The 21,850-nt window shown below is 52.1% G+C and overlaps 1 protein-coding gene across 1 annotated transcript in view; it reads right to left on the bottom strand.

The window, feature by feature from the left end:
* The window catches only part of PLXNA4 (plexin A4), a 427,871-nt gene that overhangs the window by 348,008 nt on the left and 58,013 nt on the right, over positions 1 to 21,850 (bottom strand). The window contains exon 2 of the mRNA XM_072764009.1: positions 15,042 to 16,310. Within this exon, the coding sequence (XP_072620110.1) occupies positions 15,042 to 16,226 (1,185 nt within the window). The 5' untranslated portion in view covers positions 16,227 to 16,310. The remainder of the gene's footprint in view (positions 1 to 15,041; positions 16,311 to 21,850) is intronic.

Raw genomic sequence — 21,850 nt, 5'->3', positions numbered from 1 at the left:
GTGTTTCTGGTGAGTCTCTCCTTGTTTTATTCCAGCCTCCCGGATCCCCATGTGAGCACAGGGTCACAGCCGGGTTCTGTCCTTCCAGGGAGTGGAAGGGACCTTGCCACAGCTGGTGCAGAGCCCCCAGCGTGCCCATCGAGCAGCTCTGGTCTGGCACAGACCTCTCCAAGGCTGCTCTAGGAACCTACGCTGGCTTTCTCTCCCCTCTTTCTCAGAAGAACTGTGTGGCCTTAGAAGAGTTATTCCATCTTCCCTGTGCTTTTATTTTCCACTCTATAAAGATGAAGGAAACAAGGCCTGCTTTTTGATGGGTTTCCATAAAGTCTATAGAGCTCACGCCTGTAAACGTCTTTGGACTTTTTAGAAAAAGGAGTGAAATAAAATCCAAGGTGTCATTTTTTTAAAGGCTTCAATCCAGCCAAAGGAAAAGGCATCTGGAGAAGCAGCAGGCGAGCTCTTGCCAGAGGAGCTGTGTGTAAGTGGCCAACTCTGAGCTTTCCAGAGACTCAGAGGGCCCCTCAGCTACCTCGTAGGATGGTGACTGGGGTGATGGGCATTGTCCACCTCAGAGAAGACAACATGCTGAGCATCTAAAACCTCTCTCTGACCTCTCCCCTCCTTCTTCTCATGGGGGCAGTTGGGGCAGAGCTGGGGAGAACAGGGGCAGGCCCAGCAGGCCACGTGCATAACAGATGTCTGCACCACATCTTTGATCCCCTCTGGCCTTTCTTGCGTGGTCTGGCCCAATAGCCCAGGCCAAACACAACCCCCAACTCCTCCCCTCCCGCCCCCCCAAAAATAATACAGAAGTCAAAGTTAGGAGGGAGCTTTCAAGGTTTAGTCTGATCTTTATGGTTCTTTCCTAAAATGAGGACATGGGGGAGGAGGCAGGTGGTGGAGGGTAAAAGGGACAGAAAGAAAAGAAGAAGGAAAAATCCAGATAAAGGGAGGACAGTGCCTTCTCCCTGACAGACATACGAGCAGCATGCTATGCCAGGCATGCCAAGGGCTGCCTAGGGCATGCTGGGAATCCTCATGGCCTTGCATGTTCCTGCCTCCTCTTCACAAGGAGCCCTCACCCCTGACTTCCTTGGGCTTAAGCTGTGCCACAGGGACTTTTGCCCTCATGGTGCATTTTCCAAGTAGATGACGCTGGATGATCGTCTATGGTGCAAAAGGAGAAACTGAGGCAGGGAGCAAGACCAGGCATGTCTGACACTCTCCCACCACCTTTGGCACAAACACGCACCTCGCTGGCATAGGCTGTAGGCTGCTCAGCCCCCATAATTACATTTCTGAGAGGCCCATCACTGGACACCCTTCTTCCCCTCGGCCAGGCCGAACACCAACAGATAAATACCGAACCCCTTACAAAAAGAGCAGCGTGCATGTTTGGCCGCTTGCAGCATGAATCGCGGCTTGCTCGGAGGCTGCAAGTCTCTGCCACTCTGGCAACATGAGCGGCAAGGGGGCCAGGGAGAGATGTTTCCACGGGGGGCGGGGGGGTAAGCGAGGACAGCTGAGCAGGGCAGCCTGGTGGCCACAGCCCTGCCCGTCTTCGGCTCGTGACAGTCAGGAGGCAGCCAGTCCGCTCGCCTGGACCTGACAACCATCCCCCACACTGCCCACCTGCTTCAGGGTGTTGTCATTGGGCTCCAGTGGGACCAGGGCCACTGCTGGGGCTCCTCACGTGGCACTGGGACAACGATGGCTTTCTCCCGCGCATCCGCCCTTCCCACCGCATACCGGTTTCTCCCTCTACATAGGGCCCCAGGTGATAAAGTTCTGATCGAGGCTTTCAGCCGGGTGCAGTCCAGGTCTGCAGGGATGCTGAGGTCCCCCAGCTGTGGCCCGAGGGAGGCTTACTCTTTGTTTCCTCAAAGCAGGGGCAATGGGGGTGGGCGGGACCTTTAACACCGAAGTAGCAGAGATGACACAGGACTCGGGATCACGTGGCAGCTCCCTTCCCAACCGCACAACTCAAATATAAAACAGTGAGACAGGACTGTCCTGAGGGCCAGGTGAGAAAACAGGTGTGAGGATGCTGGGTAAAGAGGAAAGCACCCTGTCAATGCAGGATGATAGTTTATATTTGTTTTTTGTTTTTTTTTTGTTTTTTTTTTTTTCATGGGAATCCTGCCCAGAACAGGGGTGGGATGGCTGCAGGGAGCATCCCTAGCATGGCCCCTGACCAGAGTGGGCTCCCTAAGGACGCCCCTATGCTGGGTCTGAGCTGTGGGCAGAGGGTAATTAGAGCACTGATCATTGCAGGGGGACCCCATAGGGACCACAGACCAGGGAGGCTGAGGTGTAAGGAGCAGAGATGCCGGGGCCGTGTGGGCCCTGGAAGGAAAGGCTAATTGCTGAAAGCCTTCGACAGGTGAGGGCTGGTGTGGATTCCAGAACACCCTGGGCAATGGGGGAGGAGAGTGTATACTCTTGCCGTGGCCAAGCTCTCCCCTGGGCCCCATTAACAGCAAGATTAGAGCAGCAGCCAGGGGCACCAGGGGTGGACTGGACCCCACTATAATCAGGAACCCAGCCATACCTCTCCCTTGGTTGCTCCACAAATGCACACAAATGAGCTTTGGCCATTGTCATAATGCTTATTTGTTAGACAGCAACTTTACTCTTACCAAGGAAAAAATAAGGATCTGTTCCATGGGAATGTATGAGGTGCCTACGTGGGCAACCCTGGGAACAGACAGGGTCCCATTAAAGCCTCAGACAGGGCCACCCCCTTCTGCCCCACGCAGGAAGATCCCAAGTCCGCTTTCCACAAACATCCTCACGGTTGCATGGCTTTACTAGTCAAGATCTGTGATCTACTGGATTCCAGGGACCATGAGCTCAAGGACAGGACCACGTTTTATGTATCTTCATACCCTTAGCTTCATTCCTGGTTCACAGTAGGTTGAGACATACGTGTGTTAAATGAACAGATAGACGGATGAGTAAATTAAAGCCCGATTTCACAGTGGTTAACACTGCTGAACTAGAATCAGAAGGCCTAGACTTGAACCCCAACTCCACCACTTAAAGCTGTGCGGCCTTGAGCAAGGGTATCTAACCTCTCCGTGCCTCAGCTTATCATTGGTAGACTGGGGATAATAACAGGAGTATATACTTGCTAGTGCTGGGGTGAGGATTAAATGATTTAAGACACGTAGAACACCATCTGGCACTTTGTCGTTTGTCATCCTTAGACAATCCCAACAACCTTTGTGTGTCTCACGTTTTGGGGAAAATTCATGGTGTCCACCTCAGAGAGGTGTTATCACATTCAAAGAGGCTAATGTCATCAAGACGAGATAGCAAAAGTAGTGTTTCCTAAAGATCCATAGGGCCTATGAGGCGGAAGGAAGGAACGGAGGGATGGCAAGATCCAGAACATTTAGCGCTGTTTCATTTGGAACGCAAATTCTGGAACCGACCCCAGATCTACTGGATCAGGAACTCGGGGACCTGCATCTTAACCCCTTCCCAGGTAGGTGCTGGAGCCTCGTTCAGCAGGTGGGGAAGCACTGGCCTGGGACCCTGTGGAGGTCCCTTCCTTGCCAAGGACACCACAGCCCCGGCCCAGGGAGGGACGGTGCAGCCGCTCCAGAGCAGGCCCTCTGGATCCAGCTACAGAGGCTCGGTGGCAGGCTCCCGAGCGCTGGCGGTGAAGGCGGTGTGGACAGCCGGAGCTGACACTCCAAATTACAATCTAATAGCTTAGCGCGCTTCCCCTGCGCACGGCGGCAAAGGTTACCGTGCAATTACGTGTCGCTACATACAAATGACAGAGCAGTTACGGTTACTTTACCAATTACAGGGAAATTGCTCCCACTCTGTAGACAGACTGGCACTCTGAAGAGCTCTATCATCTCCATGGAAAGGGGGTTTTAATTCCGCCGGCAGCCTTCCCCCGCCGTCTCCCCAGACTCCCCGGGGGCAGAGCTGCAAAGCAGTCCCCGAGGACCCCAGAGGTGTCCGGTGGCCTCTGCAGAGACTCCGAAGAGGGTGGAGGAGACAGCAGGGCATCTGGTTGGGAGTTCCTCGGTACCGCCTCCTGCCCCGTGCCCTGGGGACATACTCATAAGGAACCTCTGTCACCCTGACACCTGTGCCAAGCCACCAGGAAGGCCTTGGGTGGTAAGGCAGGCAGGGGCCCGGTCCTGAAGCTGCTTCTCACTCTGGCTAATGCGGCCCTTAGCCTGGCTTCTGCTGGCACCTCCCCTGCCCAGTGGGGCTGTCTCAGCCCCGCCCCCAGGTGCCCCACCTTTGCAGAAACCCCTCATAGAGTCCTTATTATGGAAAGGTCAGAACTAGGCCAGAGCTCAGTGATCCAGATGTGGTGCTAATGAGGTAAGGGTCACCAGGTCCATTCCCCCGTGGGCCAATTAGCTCAGCTCTAGGACACGGCCTCTTCCATAGCCACAGGACACCCCCTTACCCTAGGCATTGACTGTTTACAAATATCCTGAATTGATCCAAAGGAGGCCCACCAGGTAGGCCAGCAGGCTTGGGCAGATAGATGCGGCCAACTCCTTCAAACAGGGATGCAGCCGCCAACTGCTCGGGGTCGGCAGCAGTGATCTTGAGCCCAGGGTGGAAAATACAAAGTCAGACCTGGTCCCCTCTTGCTCTGTGGGCAGCTCCTGGTCCAGCAAGGGGAGGAGTCCTTCCATCTGGGAGCAACCAGCTCTCCTGCCCTTCCTAAATGCAAAGGCAGCATCTTGTCTCGTGCAGAGCAGTCCTGGGCACCCCAGGCTCACCCCCAAAGCTGGAAGGCCAGATCATCACACAGGGGGAGAAGGTACCAGACACTTGCCCAAGCTTACCCACTGAAGAGCCTTTAGCTGGGCTTTTGTCCATCAAACTTTTGGTACCTTAGGCTATTGGAGCTCCTGTTTCTATAAGGGGAAACCGAGGCCCTAACTGAAAACAACACTATTTACTGTATGCATAAGGACAAGTAGGAAGGGAAGAAGTGAACAAAGGCCTCAGTGAGGACACAAAAAGGTGAAGATGGAAACATCTCATCGGTTTCTGCCCCCTTCTCAGTGGGGGAGATAGACCTAGGCTATGACCTAGATAAGGCCGTACATGCCCTGCCTCAGTTGTATCCACAGTGCTTGAGGTAGAGGGGGCACACAGAAGCAGCAGGGATTCGCAGGAGAGGTGAGTCGGGGCCTAGTTCTGAGTGCTCCATCCAGCACAGGGCAAGGCCACGCTTTCACACCTTGGCTGTCTCAGAGAAGGCAAAAAACTCAACCTCTTTCACTCCAACAGTCCCATTTTGCAGAGGAGGAAATAAAGGCCTACAGAGCAAAATGACCCCCCTGCCATGTGACCTATTAAGTTGATGGAGAAATGGCACCAGAACCCCAGATCCTGGTTCTGGAAGGCAAACACTCATCTTACATAGGGGTTTTCTCCAGGTTCCTATAGGGTGGTGCCAAAGGAACCTATTCCAGGGCCAGGACCTGGGCAGGGAAGACTTCTCCCTCCTGCCACCCAGGACAAACGCTCTGCCTTCTTGGGGCCTCTGGAAGCAACTAACTCTCCACTACGAAGGAGGCTGTTGGCCAATCACCAGAACAGGGCTTCCTCCCTTCCTGGTCTTTGGTCCTAAAGGAAAGTGAGGGCTACAGTTTTGAAAAGAAATGTGAGTTAGGAGAAAAAGAGGAGGGATGCCCATGAGGGGCTTGTTGCTGTGTAAGAGAAAAGGTCTTGGATTCTTTAAGCTCAGCAGCCCTAAATCCTTCCCATTAATTAATTACATTTACACACAAACACACACACACACACACATCTCCTAAACTGATCAGAGCAGACTTCCCCTGGAAATAGGGAATCAGTGAATTACGCACGTGGGATTTTTTTTAAAGGGGGATATTGATCAGATAAGCTGAAGTAGATCATGTCTAAATACAGACTCCAGTTGTAAAGCTCCACAGCCCAAGAAGGCAATAATTACCCACTTATTGGGAGCCCCAGCTCAAATATGACCACTGACCCCCAAGGTGTTAATAAAGGCAACAGGGTCTGAGGTCCAGGGTGCAGCTACCCCTTGAGATGACTCTAAGCACCTTCTGAGGGTCGAGGGAGAAGTAAGCAGACAGAGTCCTCGGGGAGCTGGAAACATCTTGAGGAGGCTTTCGGAGGCTTAGGTTGACTCTTACCAAAAAGCTTCCTACTCCATAAAATAGTCCAATGTGCCTGAGTGCTCATTTCTGTAACAAAGACAAAAATCCCCCAAAATGGGACTCTGCGGCCCACCAACCAACCACTTTACTATTCTACATAAAATTCCCTTTCTCTTTCCTGAGCTCTAATCATCCCTGAACTCTCTGGAGAGCCAGGGAAGTCCCATAGCAGGTGAAGGCCGGCCCTCCTACCCTGGCTGTGAACACAGACGTCAAAAACAAGAGTGAGGGAATGGGGCGTCACCCACTTCCTTACTATAGCACCACCACAGAATGATTCCTGTACCGTGTCTTTTTCCAGCGAGATTGTAGGGGAAATGAACATGGACAGAGACACAGAGGGGAAGCCAGCAAACCCACAGTCACAACAACCGAGTTAGACAAAACTGTTATGGAAGGGGCTTCATGAGAAGTATCTCGGGGCTGGAAGAACAAACAAGCCAACAAATCACACCAAGGTTCCCAGGAGTCAAGTGCCCTGTTTCCAAGCATCTTGAAAGGGTGGATACTAAAATATAGGACAGAAGGTCATCATGGTTTAGGAGTTCTGTATGTGCATGTGGCCTCTGATGCAAACATTCACTGGACTAACACACGTAACTAGCTGTGAATCAATGGAAAAGATGTGCTAAAAGCAATGCTTGTTTTTATACTCATTTTAATATTTCTATGTGTGTTTGAGACTGTGTCCAATCCCACCAGATCGCTAAGCGGCCCTTCACTCATCATCATAATAAGTTATCCTTCCAAGATGAAACTAATGCCACTATTTTGAGCTGTTTTCCCAAGAGAAAGGCTTAGGCCAAGTACACTCTCTGAGGCCTGTAACCAACAGTTAGGTGTAGCAATGCACCCCTCCTAGGAATAGCTGAGTAGAGCCAGCAAAGAGTAACCCCAACCCAGGATAGGATCTGGGGGGTTGAGCCCATGACCTTCTCCTCACTAGCTCAGCTGTTGAGAGCCCCGGTTCCTCCCTCTGACAAGCAGACAGGTCCAAGATACCATGACCAGAACTAGAGGCCAGTGGAACAAGAGAACCAGGACCCCAACTCCACTGGCCCAGTTCTGCAGATGGCCACCACGCTGAGGCTCATCCAGTGGCCCAAACTGGGTGACCATAGGGAAATACCAGGGAAGGCTTCCCAGCACTGGGAATGGTGCCAAGCACAGCCCCGTCAGGTGCTGCTCTGTCCATTTGTGCCTTGGCTTCAAAGGTCGCCGGTGGCTACCTGTCAAGGGCAAAGAAGTTGCACACTGCCCATCATCCCACATTCCCACTCCCCTTCCAGACGGCCTCAGCGCCACCAAAGCTATAATTGGAGCAGGGCACGCCATAGTGATTAAGTTTGTGTGTTTTCTGGCAGGCCCTGGGAAGCAGTGGCCCCACTGGCCAGGCTGAATTATGGGGGGAGGTCACTCCCTTGTTAGTGGGAATAAATTTTATTAGCCTCACTCTTGTTGCCATGCATCTTCCCCTCTTGCTCCTCAGGCCTGTGTGTGAGTCTGGATAATGTTGCCTGCCTGCAGGATAAATCAGCCAAACAAATCCCATTATATTTTGGAACACTGACAGAGACACAGTAATGACACCGGGACTGGGAAAAGACGTGGGCTTGCTTCTCCCGCGGATCCCGTTTCATCTACGCGGACAGCACGTGGGGCCCAGTCCGCCAGGGGAGAAAAAATGTAAATGGAGAGGCCAACTGGGAAACTCCCGTAGTTGTCTTTTTCCCCCTCCTCTCCACTAACTCTGCTAAGGAAAAGAAGCAAACCTCCTGCAGCGATGTGCAGTCATTCCTCTCTGCCTTGCAAAAACCGAGGGACACCTGAAGGTGACAGCAGGGGGGTCTGACTTGAAATGCAGCCTCTCCTTCAAATGCCTTCACTTTGCATCTGCAACATGGGCCGGAGGGATGGGCAGGCAAACGGGGTACATTCCAGGCCTGGGCTAGAGAATGCAGCATCTGGGTGAGCCCAGATCTCTGAAACGCAGATACTGGTGAAGCCAAAATATAAGCCTGAAATCCTAGCAGTGTTATTAAATCCCTTTCTGCCCCACCAGAGGGTCATTCCAACCACAGGAGAACCTTACAGGTGGGGCGGTGAGGATGTGGAAGCATCTTGCAAACACAAGGTGTTCTGTGCCTCTTGGTATTTATTAATGTCTTTGTAGTTCTCTTTCCTTAGGAGTCTCAACACACTTTATGAAAGGGATATTGTTTTTGCCACCTCCTTCCTGGAGATGAAATGTGTAATTCAGAGCAAAAGGGAAGCTGCTCACCAGCCCAGTGACATCTCATAGGATGGGACTGGCTGAGACCCAGGGGCCCGAAATCTCCAGCCAGAATCCCGGCCAAGACACCACCCTGTGAGGGTGACAGGACTGGAAGGAAAGGCCCAGAATGCAGAGCTGGACCGTAAAGTCTGGCTGGTCTGTATGCTCACGAATGAGAGACCCAGCTGCTGATTTGGGTTGGGCTGCCGCCTGCCGTATGGGCCGTGTGTGTGCGCACACACGCGCACACACGTGAGAGGGATCTCTCTGCATTAGCTGTTCCACGTAGTGGGTGGGTGGAGGAGAATGCATCACAGAAAGAGGAGGAAGAGGGATTTAGGAGGTGAGTGTAAGCACGACAGTGGAACACAGCAGAGTGAGCAGCAGAGGCAGGGCTGAGAGGCCTCCGAGGTCTCTTGGCAGCTGTCCGTGTTCAAATTCTGCACACGGGACTCCTGGGTCTCCATCACTCCCCCTGCTGACTCAACAGGCTTCAGGGTGGCATCTGGGGGGATACATCCAGCACACCACCCAAGGCCCAGCCACCGTCCGTAGCCCAAAGCACCATCTGTGGGTACTTAGCTGGGACTTTCCCTGCAAACCCTGCTGGCCAAAAAGGGGGAGATGGGTGGCCTTCTCACCAGCATACCCAGAACAGAAGCCAAACCTGGAGGAGAGAAACACTTGCTTCTGTAAAGACTGGGGTTGCAATATGACAGGCCCCCCAGGACCAAACTTGAGGTCTGGAGTACTGGGTCAATAGGCTGTGAGAGCTGGGTGCCTGGGCCCGTGAGAAAGGAGACAGGTGACTTGAGCTGTCACTGGGACTTTAGTGTGTGTGTGCTCTGAGCATGTTTGGTGGGCCTGGTGTGTGTGTGTGTGTGTGTGAGAGAGAGAGAGAGAGAGACAGAGACAGAGACAGAGAGACAGAGACATGTAGTGGAGCTGAGGAAGGAGGCATGGGGCTGGCAAGAGGAGGAGTTCCTGGTCCGAGCGGCAAGACAAAAACCTTGCCTAGCGCCATGAACAACAGGATACGCCCCATCTAGCCAGAGCTGCACTTCCTGCTGGCCAGGAATAAGAAAACACTGAACAGACGAGCAGAAGCCAGCCCCCGGAGCCCGGGGTGGCCGCCTGACCATTCCGGATGCTCACTCTTATGGAGTTTCAGGATCCCAGGCGCCAGACAAACCTGAGTAACCCATCCAGGCCAGGATGGGAGGCCAGCCCAAGACTGGGGTGTGTGTGTGTGGGGGGGGGGGGTGATCCTGTCTCCTCCCAGGGCTTCAGTGCCTGTAAAACCAAGGCATACAAGAGTCAAAGCAAGGGCACCTGTGAGGAGGGTTCTCCTGTGGGACGTGAAGAGAAGCTTGGTGGGGTTAAAAATCAAAAGCTCAGTCCCTGTACCTCTGTGAACCTTGTGGAATGATAGAGCAGGGCTGGCGGGTAAGCCCCATGTTGGATATATGGTTTAGCAATGGTCCTCAGCCAGAGACTTCCAGAAATGTGAGAGGCTTTTCTAGTTCTTGCAGTGACAGGGGTCCCAGGATTGTCAATGCCCCAACAACCCCCACACCATAGACTGTCCCACACCGGATGCCACTAACACACCAATGAGCACACTGGGGAAACACTGAGCTGACAATTAGGATGCAGAGTAGGTTCTAGTCTACCAATCCTATGACCTTGAGGGACATACTTGACTTTTCTGTTCCTCCAGTTCCTCAAGTGGAGACGATGTTGCCTTTGCTTTACCCTGCAGCACCATTTCAAGAAGAAAAGTAGGTGATGAGCCCCTCTGTAAACTGTCAGGCACAATGCAAAGCCCTGAAACGGGATTGCCAGGCAGCTCGGAGGTCACCGCTCTCCACTCCCAGTACGGACACCTGACTAGTGTCAGGCAATGATTCTGGATAAAAGTTTCTCCCCCAAGCACCTATGTTTTGTATTGCAAGGTCACTCGAAGTTCAAGGATTGAGGGGAAGATTAAGAGGTTGATTTTTGCCCCATCTAGCTTTATCAGCACTAAAGCTGACACTCCCTGACTCCCATGTCCACTTCTCAATTGGATCCAAACTCACACAGATTTAGTGGCATGAGAGATGACCTTTCCCATGACCACAGCCGTTGTTCCCATCACACAGGTCAAAATCACCTGCTGGGGTGCATCTCTCTCCTGGACTCTTGAGCCCCCGGACACTGATGTCATTTCATGATTTTGGCATCCACTAGGAAGGCGTACATTGCCAGGGCCTGATAATTGTTTCGTTTATTCATTAATTCATTTGGAGGTGGGAGGGATAGTGTTCCATGAGTTACCTCAGGAGGCTGAGGAGGCATGGAGAGCTATGCCTGGGGACTCTGGGGGCCAGGCCACTTGGTCCATGTAGAGCACAAGAGCCTTGTCCCACAATAGCACACTCTCCAGCCTGGCTGCCCCCCTCCAGGTCAGGAGTATCAGGGCTCCCAGGAAAAGTCTGGAGCTGTCACCTTGGCCTGCTCAGGCCCATGGCACATGACAGAAGCCATAGGCAACAGGCTCCTCGTGCCAATCATCTTGTGCTCTGCATACAGACGGTTTGGGGAGCTGGGTAACAGCTTTCAAAAGAAACCAGAGACAGAGACCATCTGAGGGCTGAGCAGGAGAAACAGAGCTTACATGTTAGCATTAACCCTCCTAGATGTGGGTAAGCAAAGGGCCTCAGGTTGGTCCCTAGTCCCTTGAATCCCAAAATAGAATGGGATCCCTGGCTGATGCCTCTAGGACCCTCTTTCTGCCCGTGCCCTCCTGAGACCTATATAACATTTTTCAGACTCTAGGCCATTTATTCTTGGATACCTCTTTCTATTAGGACTGATTAGAAAAAGAATGGCCTAGAAGGCAAAGTTGGAAGCCACTTCCATCTCCCACAAGCACCAGAAAATACCAGGGCTGCTTTCCTAGCCTCTAGGCACCTGCCCGACACCCACTCAGAGATTTGTGTGTGCGACGCATTTACATTCCCAGGAGGAGGCCACTCCGGCCCGCCATCCTCTATTTCTGGTGGGCTCCACCAGCCTTCCCTGATTCACCTGGCATTAAAGCAACAGGGAGCTCTCTGGGGGCCTGCAGGCCGAGTTCCACACTTCTCCCTTTGTCTGGCCACCAGGCTGAAGCTCACCATGTGCCTCCACGAATGCTCCATGGCACGGCAGCCCAGGTCACACAGATGTTCCCTTCCCACACCGCCTCATCTTCCGTGAGCATATGCAAAGTGGCAGCTGGGACCTAGGGAGGGGGAGAGGGGCCTCACGGCTCACACTGCTCCCTGCTCTGAGTTCCAGAGGCCCGAGTTCAGGGGAAGGAATGTGGACCCCAAGAAATGGGAGAGGCCAGAAGACCCTGAAGGATGAGCATTCTAGCCTTGGGGAATGAAGACAACAGGAACACAATAAAAGCAGATCACTGGTCAAGAAGTGCAAACTTGCAGCTATAACATAACTAAGTCCTGGGGATGTAATGTACGGCATGGTGACTGTATCGTATATTTGAAGGCTGCTAAGAGAAAGATCTTAAAAGTTCTCATCACAAGAAAAAAAAATTGTAACTTGGTGTGGTTAACCAGACTTGCTGCAGTGATCACTTTGCAATACATACAAATATCGAATCATTACATTGTACACCTGAAACCGATACAATGTCCTGCATCAGTTATATCTCAGTTTTTAAAAAATGAACCACTAGTCACACCTTTTCAAACTCTTTGCGTCGTAATTATGATAAAGCCCAGAGGGAACACCTAGCCTGCAAAACACGAATGTTAAAAGTCAACCTCCTGTGCCCAGGCCTCCCTCCTTCGTGGTCTTACACAGGGCACGCTCCAGGACACGGGCCATCCATCTGAGATTCTGTCCCACGTCACAGGCCTCCAGGGAATCTTGGACTCAGAGGCAAGAGAGAACTCTAGATTCACCTTGCCGATCCTTGCCTCGAGGCAGGAAGGGAGAACGGAAGGGAACCCAGCAGCCACGTGAATGGGTGGAGGAGAAGCTGGGTTTGCAAGCCGTGTGCCCAGCAGGGCTCCTCGCTGGGGAGCCCCAGGACTCCGGCCCGGCTGATGGCATGGGGAGCATGTGTGGTCTGAGCTGGGGCCAAGTGAACTGTAGCCGAGCACCGGAGCACCGGAGCAAAGTAATCCAAGCGCCGGCTGAATCAAAGGAAACCGATACTTGACATTACAAGCTGGCATGGCCTTTTTTACACTGGCTGGGGAGACAGCCCAGCCCGGTGTGGAGTTTCTGGCCTCCTCCTTTCTGCTCTCAGCCCTGAACTTGCCTCCAACTTGAAAGGGCTAATTAAAGCCCACAGAAAAATCAAAAGCTTGTTATCTGCCTCCATGACTCCCAGCCCTGGCATTAGCCTGCCTTGCAAAGCTGTCGTCCCTCTGTTCTCTCCAAGGCCACCATGTGGTCTTAGGACCCGCAGCTCTGCAGACTTCCCTCATGAACTTTGCTTTTTTTATTGTGGCAGGGGGCAAGGGCGGGACAAACACCTGCCCATAGGCAGCCAGGCTGATCCCGGTGGCTGATTCTACTCCCAAAAGCCTCACCCGAAAAGAATTTGAGCAAGTTTTCTACAGAAAAGCAGAAAAGCATCTACAGGAAAAAATAGCCAACCCCTCTGATCTCAAAAGAACTAGCTGTTTCGCAAGCACACTGTGTAAACTTGCATTTCTGAACATAGGGTGTGTGCGTACGTGTGCAAGCTGGTAGGGGCATTGACTACATGTGTGCACACGTGCCCGTGTAGGTATGGTGTGCATATGTGTGTGCATGAGTGTGTGCAAGTGGGATTTCCTTCTTCAAGAGGCAAGGGAAATTTCCCTCAAGTGCTGCGTCTGACTTTGTTTTCCAAAATACGTGACCTTGGGCAATTCATTCAACTTGAAGGTTGAGACCAGAGGGTCTCCAAGGGCCTTCCCCATGCCAGCTTCCTACCATCATCCCCCCCCAGGGAGCTATGCTTGGATGTGTAGTATACATACACCCAACACAGCCCCTGGCCCGAACTTCATAGCCTGCATTTGGGAGAAATCCATGGCCCCCCAGTTCATAAACCTCTCCCCTCGACTCTACTGAGTGGATCAGCCATTGCCCCAAACCAAAGGCTCCCAAAGATACGTCACCTGCTAGGGTTCAGCAGGTACGGTGGAGTCCCCTCCACCCTCTCCAGCCAATGGTGCCTCTCCCATTTCCTCTGTGACACTAGGGGACTCTTGGCTTCTCAGTACCTCCAAGAAATGGCATCTTTTAGTTTCAGCCCAGGCACCTGGAAAACTCACCATTGAGAACAGCCTGAGCCTAAAGGTTAGAATATCAAAGATAAACCCTTCCTTCCTCTCCATCTCTCCAGCGCCCGCAGGAATGGCCTCCTCACAGGCTGCCTGGGTGCAGCGCCCCCTGAAATGTACTTGGCAAGTGGCCATACTTCATGAAGGGAAACTTGGACTTTTAAAGCCAATCAAAATACAGTTTTGTACTATGGAATTCCACCAAAGTTGGACTGGCCATCAAGAATCACATACTTCTACTTGTATGTGAATTTTCCTCTCTTCTCTCTACGTTAAGATTACAGGATGGATTTTTCTCAAACCAGGGTCATGATCTTTTAAGTGAATGATAAGAAGGGGAAGCACATGGACACAGGACATAGAAATGCTCAGAACGGAGCCTTCTAAGCTACTGGAATCATTTTAAAAATGAATAGAAGTCCAGCCACAGCAAGCCGGGTTACAAGTGAGTTCAGCTGGGAGAGGCAGGAGGCTATGTCCCCTGTTGCACCTGTGACCACCCAGCAAGGCCCTGGAAGGCCTCCTAAACCAACCCTTCACTCTCACCTTTTTCGGTTTCCTCCAGCACTTTGGTCACCCACTACTGTTCCAAGGTTGCTGGGCATATCTCTTCCATGGAACAGTACACACAGAAGATGCTTACTACATGCAGGCTTCTGAGCAAGCTCTGCTTTCGCCTCTATGCTCACTGGACTCCCACCCTACTTCTGCTCTCATTTTGCCCTTTCCTAAAGATACTCAAGAAATTAAAAACACAATGTCCCTGAAGTTCTAGATCTATCCCAAATGTAGACTGACTAGCTCATTCTAGTAATGGTTTTATTTTAGCTCCCAGGAAAGTGATTTGCAGGCATGGTCAGTACGAAGGATGGGGACATGTCTTGTGCAGAGCACATGATAATCTAGCCTTAACAATGCCCGGTACATGTGACACCTATAAAACATAATTCCCACTCATTCCTATAGCATGCCCTCCTATAACCATGACCAGTATAGAACCGAGAAAAGTGCTCAGTTAAGAAATCTGCCTTTCAGCAATACCTCCAGCTCTGATAAGCTCAGTGTCATAGCCATAGCACATTGGAGCTTGTGCTGATCTGAGTCCAGTGAGACCCAGGGACGGAGGTACTTGTCTCATGTGCAAAATGGGATGGGTGACTCACATCCCATGGAAGCCACAGGCCAGAGTCCCCCTGCCACACCACGCCATCCCAGCCCACAGGCCCTCCCCCGACTCACCGCACTGCTGCAGGGAATGTCCTTCACCTTGAGCCAGGCTAGGTCCAGCGTACCCTCCCCCCGATAGCAGGACTGCAGCCGCTCCTTAATGCGATCGTTGATCTGCTTCAAGATGAAGATGCACAGGGCCGACTCATCCAGGGATTTCATTTTCCGCTTCTGGCCCTTGGAGAAGACAGTGAAGAGGAGGTCATCCTCTGGACGGACTCCAAGAGTCTGGGCGAGCACAGCCCCGGCTTTGGACAGGTAGGCGGCCTGCAACAGGCGGTACTCCACCCCACTGCGCTCACAGCCAATGGGCACCTCCACATAGGAATTGAAGGCGGTGTCCTCCTTGCAAAGCCTCACGAGCTTGGATGTATAGACCTGCTCCTTTGTGGTGGAGCCTGGTGGAGACACCATCTCAGGCTGAAGGGTCAAAAAGTAGACAAAATTCCCACTGCTGAAGCCATAGACATAGTAGATATCAAAGTCGGGGATGACGGTGAAGGTGTCGGAAGGGATTTTAATCATTGAGGCCACAAACTCATCATGGAAGACATAAGCGAACATGCCATCTGCCTCTGAGTTCTTGGTCAGCCTCCGGCTGGAGATGGTAGGGAAGTACTCCGGTTTGCCATCCACGGCTGTGGCAATGAAGAGCTTGTCGTCCAGGTTGCTGTAGGAGACGATCACTCCAAAGACAGAGCCACTCTCGTTGACTCCCGACAGGTAGTGTTCCTTCTTGTGAAAAGGCTCCCCCAGCTTGAAGAGGTCCTCCAGCCTGAGCAGCTTGCAGATGCCTTGATACAGGCTCCCACAGGCAATGAGCCTGTTCTCCTTATAGTCTATCAGGAGCATCTTGTTGACATTGTTGGTGGTGGTCAGGGGCTCGTTGCACGTCTGGACAATTCGGGGTGGGTAACACTTGGGGTTGTCCTCGTCCGGCCCGGTCTGGTGGGTCACCAAGACCTTCAGGTCACTGGAAAGCTTGTAGATCCGGTTAACGGCCCCCAAGTAAATGTGCCCTGTCCTCTCATCCACCACCAGGTGGTTGAAACCCTCAGCTGGCTCCCCACGGAACGTGACAAAGGATCGCTTCTGTGACAGCGGGGCTGGCTGCTGGGGGAGCAGAGTGGAGGAGCCCATCCCTACCATCAGGAGATGGGAGAGAAAGCAAGTCCAGTTCCAAGGCATGGCTTTCATTTCAGAAACAGGTCCTCCTTGCAGCGTGGTAGCACTCGGCACAGGAGTCCCCTCGGAGGGCCAGGACTCAGGAGGAAAGGCTCCCTGTGGGGGAAAGCAAAGATGTGATATTGGACAACAAGGATAGTGGCTTAGGCCACTGGACCCCAAAAGCCCTCTGCACATGCCAGGACACAGAACTACACTGGAGAAGCCAAAGACCAAGGGACTCTGCCCCCATGTGTATGGGGGGACAGGCAGGGCTGGGTGGCAGCAGTGCCAGGAGGGCGACCTCAACAATAACAATAATGGTAATGATAACAATAACAATGATGACAAGGAGGAGGAGGAGGAACAGACATGGCCACCCAATGCCTGGCTTTGTAACAGTCACCGTCCAGCACCTTCCATAGACTGTCTCATTCCAACTCACAAACCCTTCAATGTTGGCTCTCTTCCACCTGCCCCTCTAGACCCACTCTCTGCCCTTCTCTGTGCCCGGGACGCTGAGCTGTATGGACTGCATATCTGTGGGTTGCTGACCCTAGCGCCTGGTTATGTGCAGCCAGTTGGGAACATGAGCGGAAGGCTGGCAGGAGGGGGACAGGACAGGAGGACGGAGATGGGCTGCATGCTCTGGCTCCCACCCTCACCCACAGGTCCCAGGGGACTTGTCTTCAGGTCCTGTGAACCACCTCCTGCCCACCCCCAGTTGGTCCTAGAGGAGGTAGCGGGGCCTCACTGTTCCTACTCCCAAATACTGCTCTGCCTCTGTCGGAGCCACACCTTTGTGAAGGGTTCCTATATCAACCTTTGCACAAATAACCAGATTTGTGCGTGCTGTCTCCTGCTGGGACCCTGACTTGTAGTCCTCTGAATCGGGATAGCTGTCCCCACTGCAGAGCTTAGGGAAGGTTTACAGCCTGCATAGCTACAAGTGGTAGAGGTAGATTCAAACCCAGGAGTGCAAGTCTACAGTGGGTTCTCCTTAACTGTATCCATCTCGGTCTACCCCAGCCAGGCACAGGGGAGGCTGTATACCAGTTACTGTCTATGCACAGCACAGAGTGCAAACAACCCTTCCTTGGGGGATGTCGGTGACACCCCAGCCCTCTGGGTTGACACCTATGCTTCTCCTTTGAGCCTCCCCACTGCCAAATGGTGCATGAGGCCAAAATGTAAAAACCACATCCTGGATCTCTTGCACCACAGCAGCAACCAGTCCTCGGGGTATGCTGCCCGGCTCTGAGCCCTGATGTCATTTTAATGAGGCAGATCCTGGCTGCCTCCCCTACTGGGGCCTCCTCTGAGAGGTTTTCATTAAAGGGAGAGAACAAATGGCTTGAGAAGTGGTCCAGTAAATAAATAAATAAATAACTCCCCATGGAACAAATAGCTCTCGGTCCTAACAGTCTCCTTCATTTCTACTCTAGAGGACGGCGTCATATTCCTTCCTATTTGAGAGAAACCAGGGCAGGAATGGCCCACATCCAATTTGGGGGCATCTCAGCTTTGTGAAACTTCTCGTGTTCACCCCCAAATCCTCAACAACGGGGTGGTAGGAAGAGGTAGAGCAAGAGAGCCCCCACGGGGAGAGTTGCAAGTTTCCATGAAGACGGAAGAAAAGAAGAAAGCCAAGACTTGACGTTGTCAGCTGAAACCCTGACAGAAACCCCAGGCCTGCTCAAATGCACACAAGAGGAGCCCTGGCTGTGTAGCCACGGCCCAGGACAGTCCTGCCAACCCAGGGCCTTCATTCACTCCCCCAGGTGACAGATACTGGCACAAGGCGCACACGGCATGTGCAGAATGCTGCGGGGTCCCAGCACAGCCAGGCTGATTGGGCCCTCAAAGAACCTGAGGTCAGGTAGGGTAGGTGCCACCAGAACCTAACTTATGCAGACAGCAAAATGCTGCGTGACAGATCATAGAATGCTCAGCAGGTCCCATGAGGAATACTGACTCCTAGCTCAGGGTGAGGGAGCAGGGAGAAAGTGGTGGGTGGCATAAGGCCTGGCCGAGAATGAAGGGAGGACCCGCAGAGCTGGAAGGTCTCCTCGGGGAGGGGTCAGCAAAAGCCTATCAAATGGCAGGTACGCCAGGGAGAGTCTAGAGATAGGAGACAGGGCTCAAGGGAAGCCCTGGGCCTTGTCAGGACATCGCTGCCAGGTGGAGACTATACACCTGTGGTAATGAGGAGAGGCGCTTGAAGGAACAGAGCACAGCCCCCCGGGGGGGGGCCACACTTCCATCGATGTAGCCTCTGCAGGAGGACTTGGGTTTGGGGCTGAGGCTGTGGGCTGGGGGACCTGCCATGCTCACTGGTGAGTCCAAGTGCCAGGCCCATGCTCGACATATAGCCGAGACTCAAGGCCTGTTCTGATTAGCAGAGGGCTGGGAAGCGAGGAGGAACGTCATTTGCCACAGCTGGTCCCTATGCCTGCGCGCCCACCCCTCGCCTGCTCAGCTCAGCTGTCTGCTGGGGTCAGAGTGCTCTCACCTGCTTCTCCAGTGAGGTGACGGTAACTCTGTCCAGGGCAAGGGGCTGATAAATGGCAGAGCTTAGGTTGAAACCCAGGTTTGTATCAAACCGCAAAACCTAGAGTCCTTCTAGAAACACGCAGTTCTGAGTCCAGAATATAGAGCACATGGAAGCCTCTTTTAATCCACATAAGGCCTCAAGCAGAAAAGCCCCAGGACATCTCCCGGTAACACCTCCCCACCAGCTCCACAGGAGGAAGCCAAGCCCCTGGGACCCACAGGGCATAGCCTGGCAGGTAACATGCAGCAGGTGGGCACCGCCATCCACCTCTAAGACCGTTCACGACGGAGAGCGCCTGGCACAGGGCCTTCAGCCTGGCATGCCCTAAGTACTTATGAAGTGAGAGTTGTTCTTGTTGACAAGACTGAAAGGAGATGAACAGGGTTAGGATGATGATAACAAGGTGGTACCCAATGGCACCATCTCAGTTCGCCCGATGAGGACTCGGGATGGCTTATCTTGAACTGCCTGTGCAAATCCAAATATCAGAGAAGAATCTAGAGGTTTTTCATCTGAAAGAGGCAGTTCAGCGTAAAGGTTTCCGATCCTTGATTTTAAAGACAAGGATGCTGTGATCCAGAGAAGTTAAATGATTTGCAGAAGGTCACATGGTGAGTTGAAGGTGGGGGGCGGCATTAAGCTCAGGCTTCTGGACTCCCAGTCCAGTGCTCTTTCCATCACCTGCAGCCTAGTCTTCCAACTTTGTTTGAACTCGCTTCAGCACCTGCTCCCTGGCCTTTGTCTGGAGGAGCTTGCTCTTTGGGTGCCATACGCTCTGCTGGCTAACACAGCTCTCAGAACACTGCTGCCAAGAACCCAATTCCAGCAGGGCTGGTAATCCTCACTCCAAACAGGCAGGTGCCAGTCAGGGCTCAGCCACCAACTCTCTGGAGGGACCTTTCTGCAGTCCCTGTATCAGAACCTGGCAGGGACCGGGGAAGTGCACCTGCCATACCCCAACCTTACTGTACACACTCACAGACCCACACGCCAATCAACAGTTATCCAGTTTGCAAGAAACGAGGCAAGGAAGCCTGTAATTATGAATTTACGGAGCAGAAAGGTGCCAAGGCTCTTCTTCCATCTTCTAGATACTGAAATAAGACACAGTTATGCATCTCAAACATTTATCATCTTCATCTAAGGATGGTGGCACCTCGAGAGGGGGGAACCCACAGTAAACAGTAACGTGTGATGGGAATAACCAGCCTCGCATTTTACACTCCATGGAAGGACTGATTAGAAAACAAGTAACAGAGAAATGTTAGAAAAAAGGAACAAGCAAGGGTGTGGGCTGCAGCTTGCCTCCCCAGACACCCTGCCGGGCACCACTGTAGGGGGGACCCTACCAAAGCGCCTATGCTCCCCCAGTTCCGGCCCCACAAGCAGGCAGAGGGCAGAGCGGTCAGCCCTCTGCCCTCCCCCGGGGCTGCCTGAGGCTGCTCTGTCTCTGCAGGCTGGCCTGCCAGGGCAGCTCCATTCCAGGACATCTGTCTTCTGTCCTCATAAGTGGGGATGCAACCTAGGAAACCCTGCTCCCAATTCTAGGTCCTGCCCACCATGTCTTCCCCAGGTCATCAGTTAGATGGCTTTAAAACAAAGTGCTGGAGGTGGCATTCAGCCCATCACTGATTCTTAAAGGCAAATGATGTGACTGAATCACCCCAAGATTGCCCCAAAGGCCTCGCTGAACTGGCAGAGTGGGCAAGTCGCAGAAGGCTGGAGAACTGAGAGGCTCTGAATCGAACCCAGACATACCGCCCTTTTTCCCTTCTTTAAAATCAGATTTTAATGCTGAATGATCTCAGGGGAGATGAGACTCATTTTTAGAAGCTGATCATCATTTTGATTAAAGAAATTGGGGCTGTCTTTGTTTTATGTGGCAAGTAGTGCTGAAGAGCTCCAACTAATTTTCATGAAATAGCACCATCCTCTCAGGTTCCTGAGTGGTAGACAAGAAAGTTATTATAGACTAGTTTAAAATAGCAATTACCTCACGAAATTACTTCAGAGTTTACAAAACGGTTTCATATACATTGCCTTGTTCTTATTTTATTGTTCACGACAACCCTGTTAGGTAGAAGAAATATTTGTAAGTATGCCTCCTCTACAAATAAGGAAACCGAGGCATGAACAGGCACAGGTCTGGGCAGAGGTAAGACAAAGTCAGGCCGGAAGGACCTTTGCTATGGGATGATAGAACATTCTGAAGATATATTCTCAGATGGTGTTTCACAAGACCATCTCTATGACATACCCCAAATCCAGAAACCAATTGAGGGGGTCACACATGCTTTTTAATGAAATAAAATAGAAGGGAAAAACAAGGCTATGTCACAGTTAGGAAGGATAACCACTATTTAGCACCACTTTTGTTTCAGCCAATATACGTGTGCTCCAATGTGGTGTAAGTGCGTATCGTACTGTGAGTTGTTGTGATGGTTAATTTTATATGTCACCTTAGCTGGGCTATGGTGCTCAGGCATGCAGAAAAACATTATTCTGGGTATCTCTGTGAAGATGTTTCCAGATGAAATTAATATTGAAATCAGTGGGAGTGGGGTGAAACAGACTCCCCCCTATAAGGTGGCCATCCAATCAGTTGAAGACTGACCTCCCTAAGGAAGAGGGAATGCTGCCAGCAGACCCCTTTGGCTTTCTGCTGAGTCTCAGGTCTGTGGGTCTACCATTGCAGATTTTAGATTTGGAGCCTCCAACTGTACGACCTAATTCCTTAAAACCAATCTCTCTGTCTCCCTATACACACACAGTTTTTGTTTCTCTGGAGAACGCTGACCAATACAGCCGTGACCAACAAAATGTTTGAAAGACACTATTAAAGATGCTGGACATCTTTTATTTTGCTACCAATCATTTATCCTCTAGGGATCCACCTCTTCACCCTCTCTCAGCTCAAAAGCTTCTGGGAAAATGGCCTCCACCCCAGTCCAAGAGAGAACACATGACTGGGCCCAAACCAATCAGTACAGAGCTGTGGAACAGTGAGGGCAGCAGGGGAGGGGGAGTGTCACGGGGATTGGTTCAGGGATGGATACTTAGTCTGGTCAGAATCTCTAAGAGGCCACAGGCTTTGGATGAGAGT

The sequence above is a fragment of the Vulpes vulpes genome, chromosome 7 (assembly GCF_048418805.1).
Source record: "Vulpes vulpes isolate BD-2025 chromosome 7, VulVul3, whole genome shotgun sequence".
NCBI classification, from domain to species: Eukaryota; Metazoa; Chordata; class Mammalia; order Carnivora; family Canidae; genus Vulpes; species Vulpes vulpes.
This window is presented reverse-complemented; position numbering and strand designations above follow the sequence as displayed.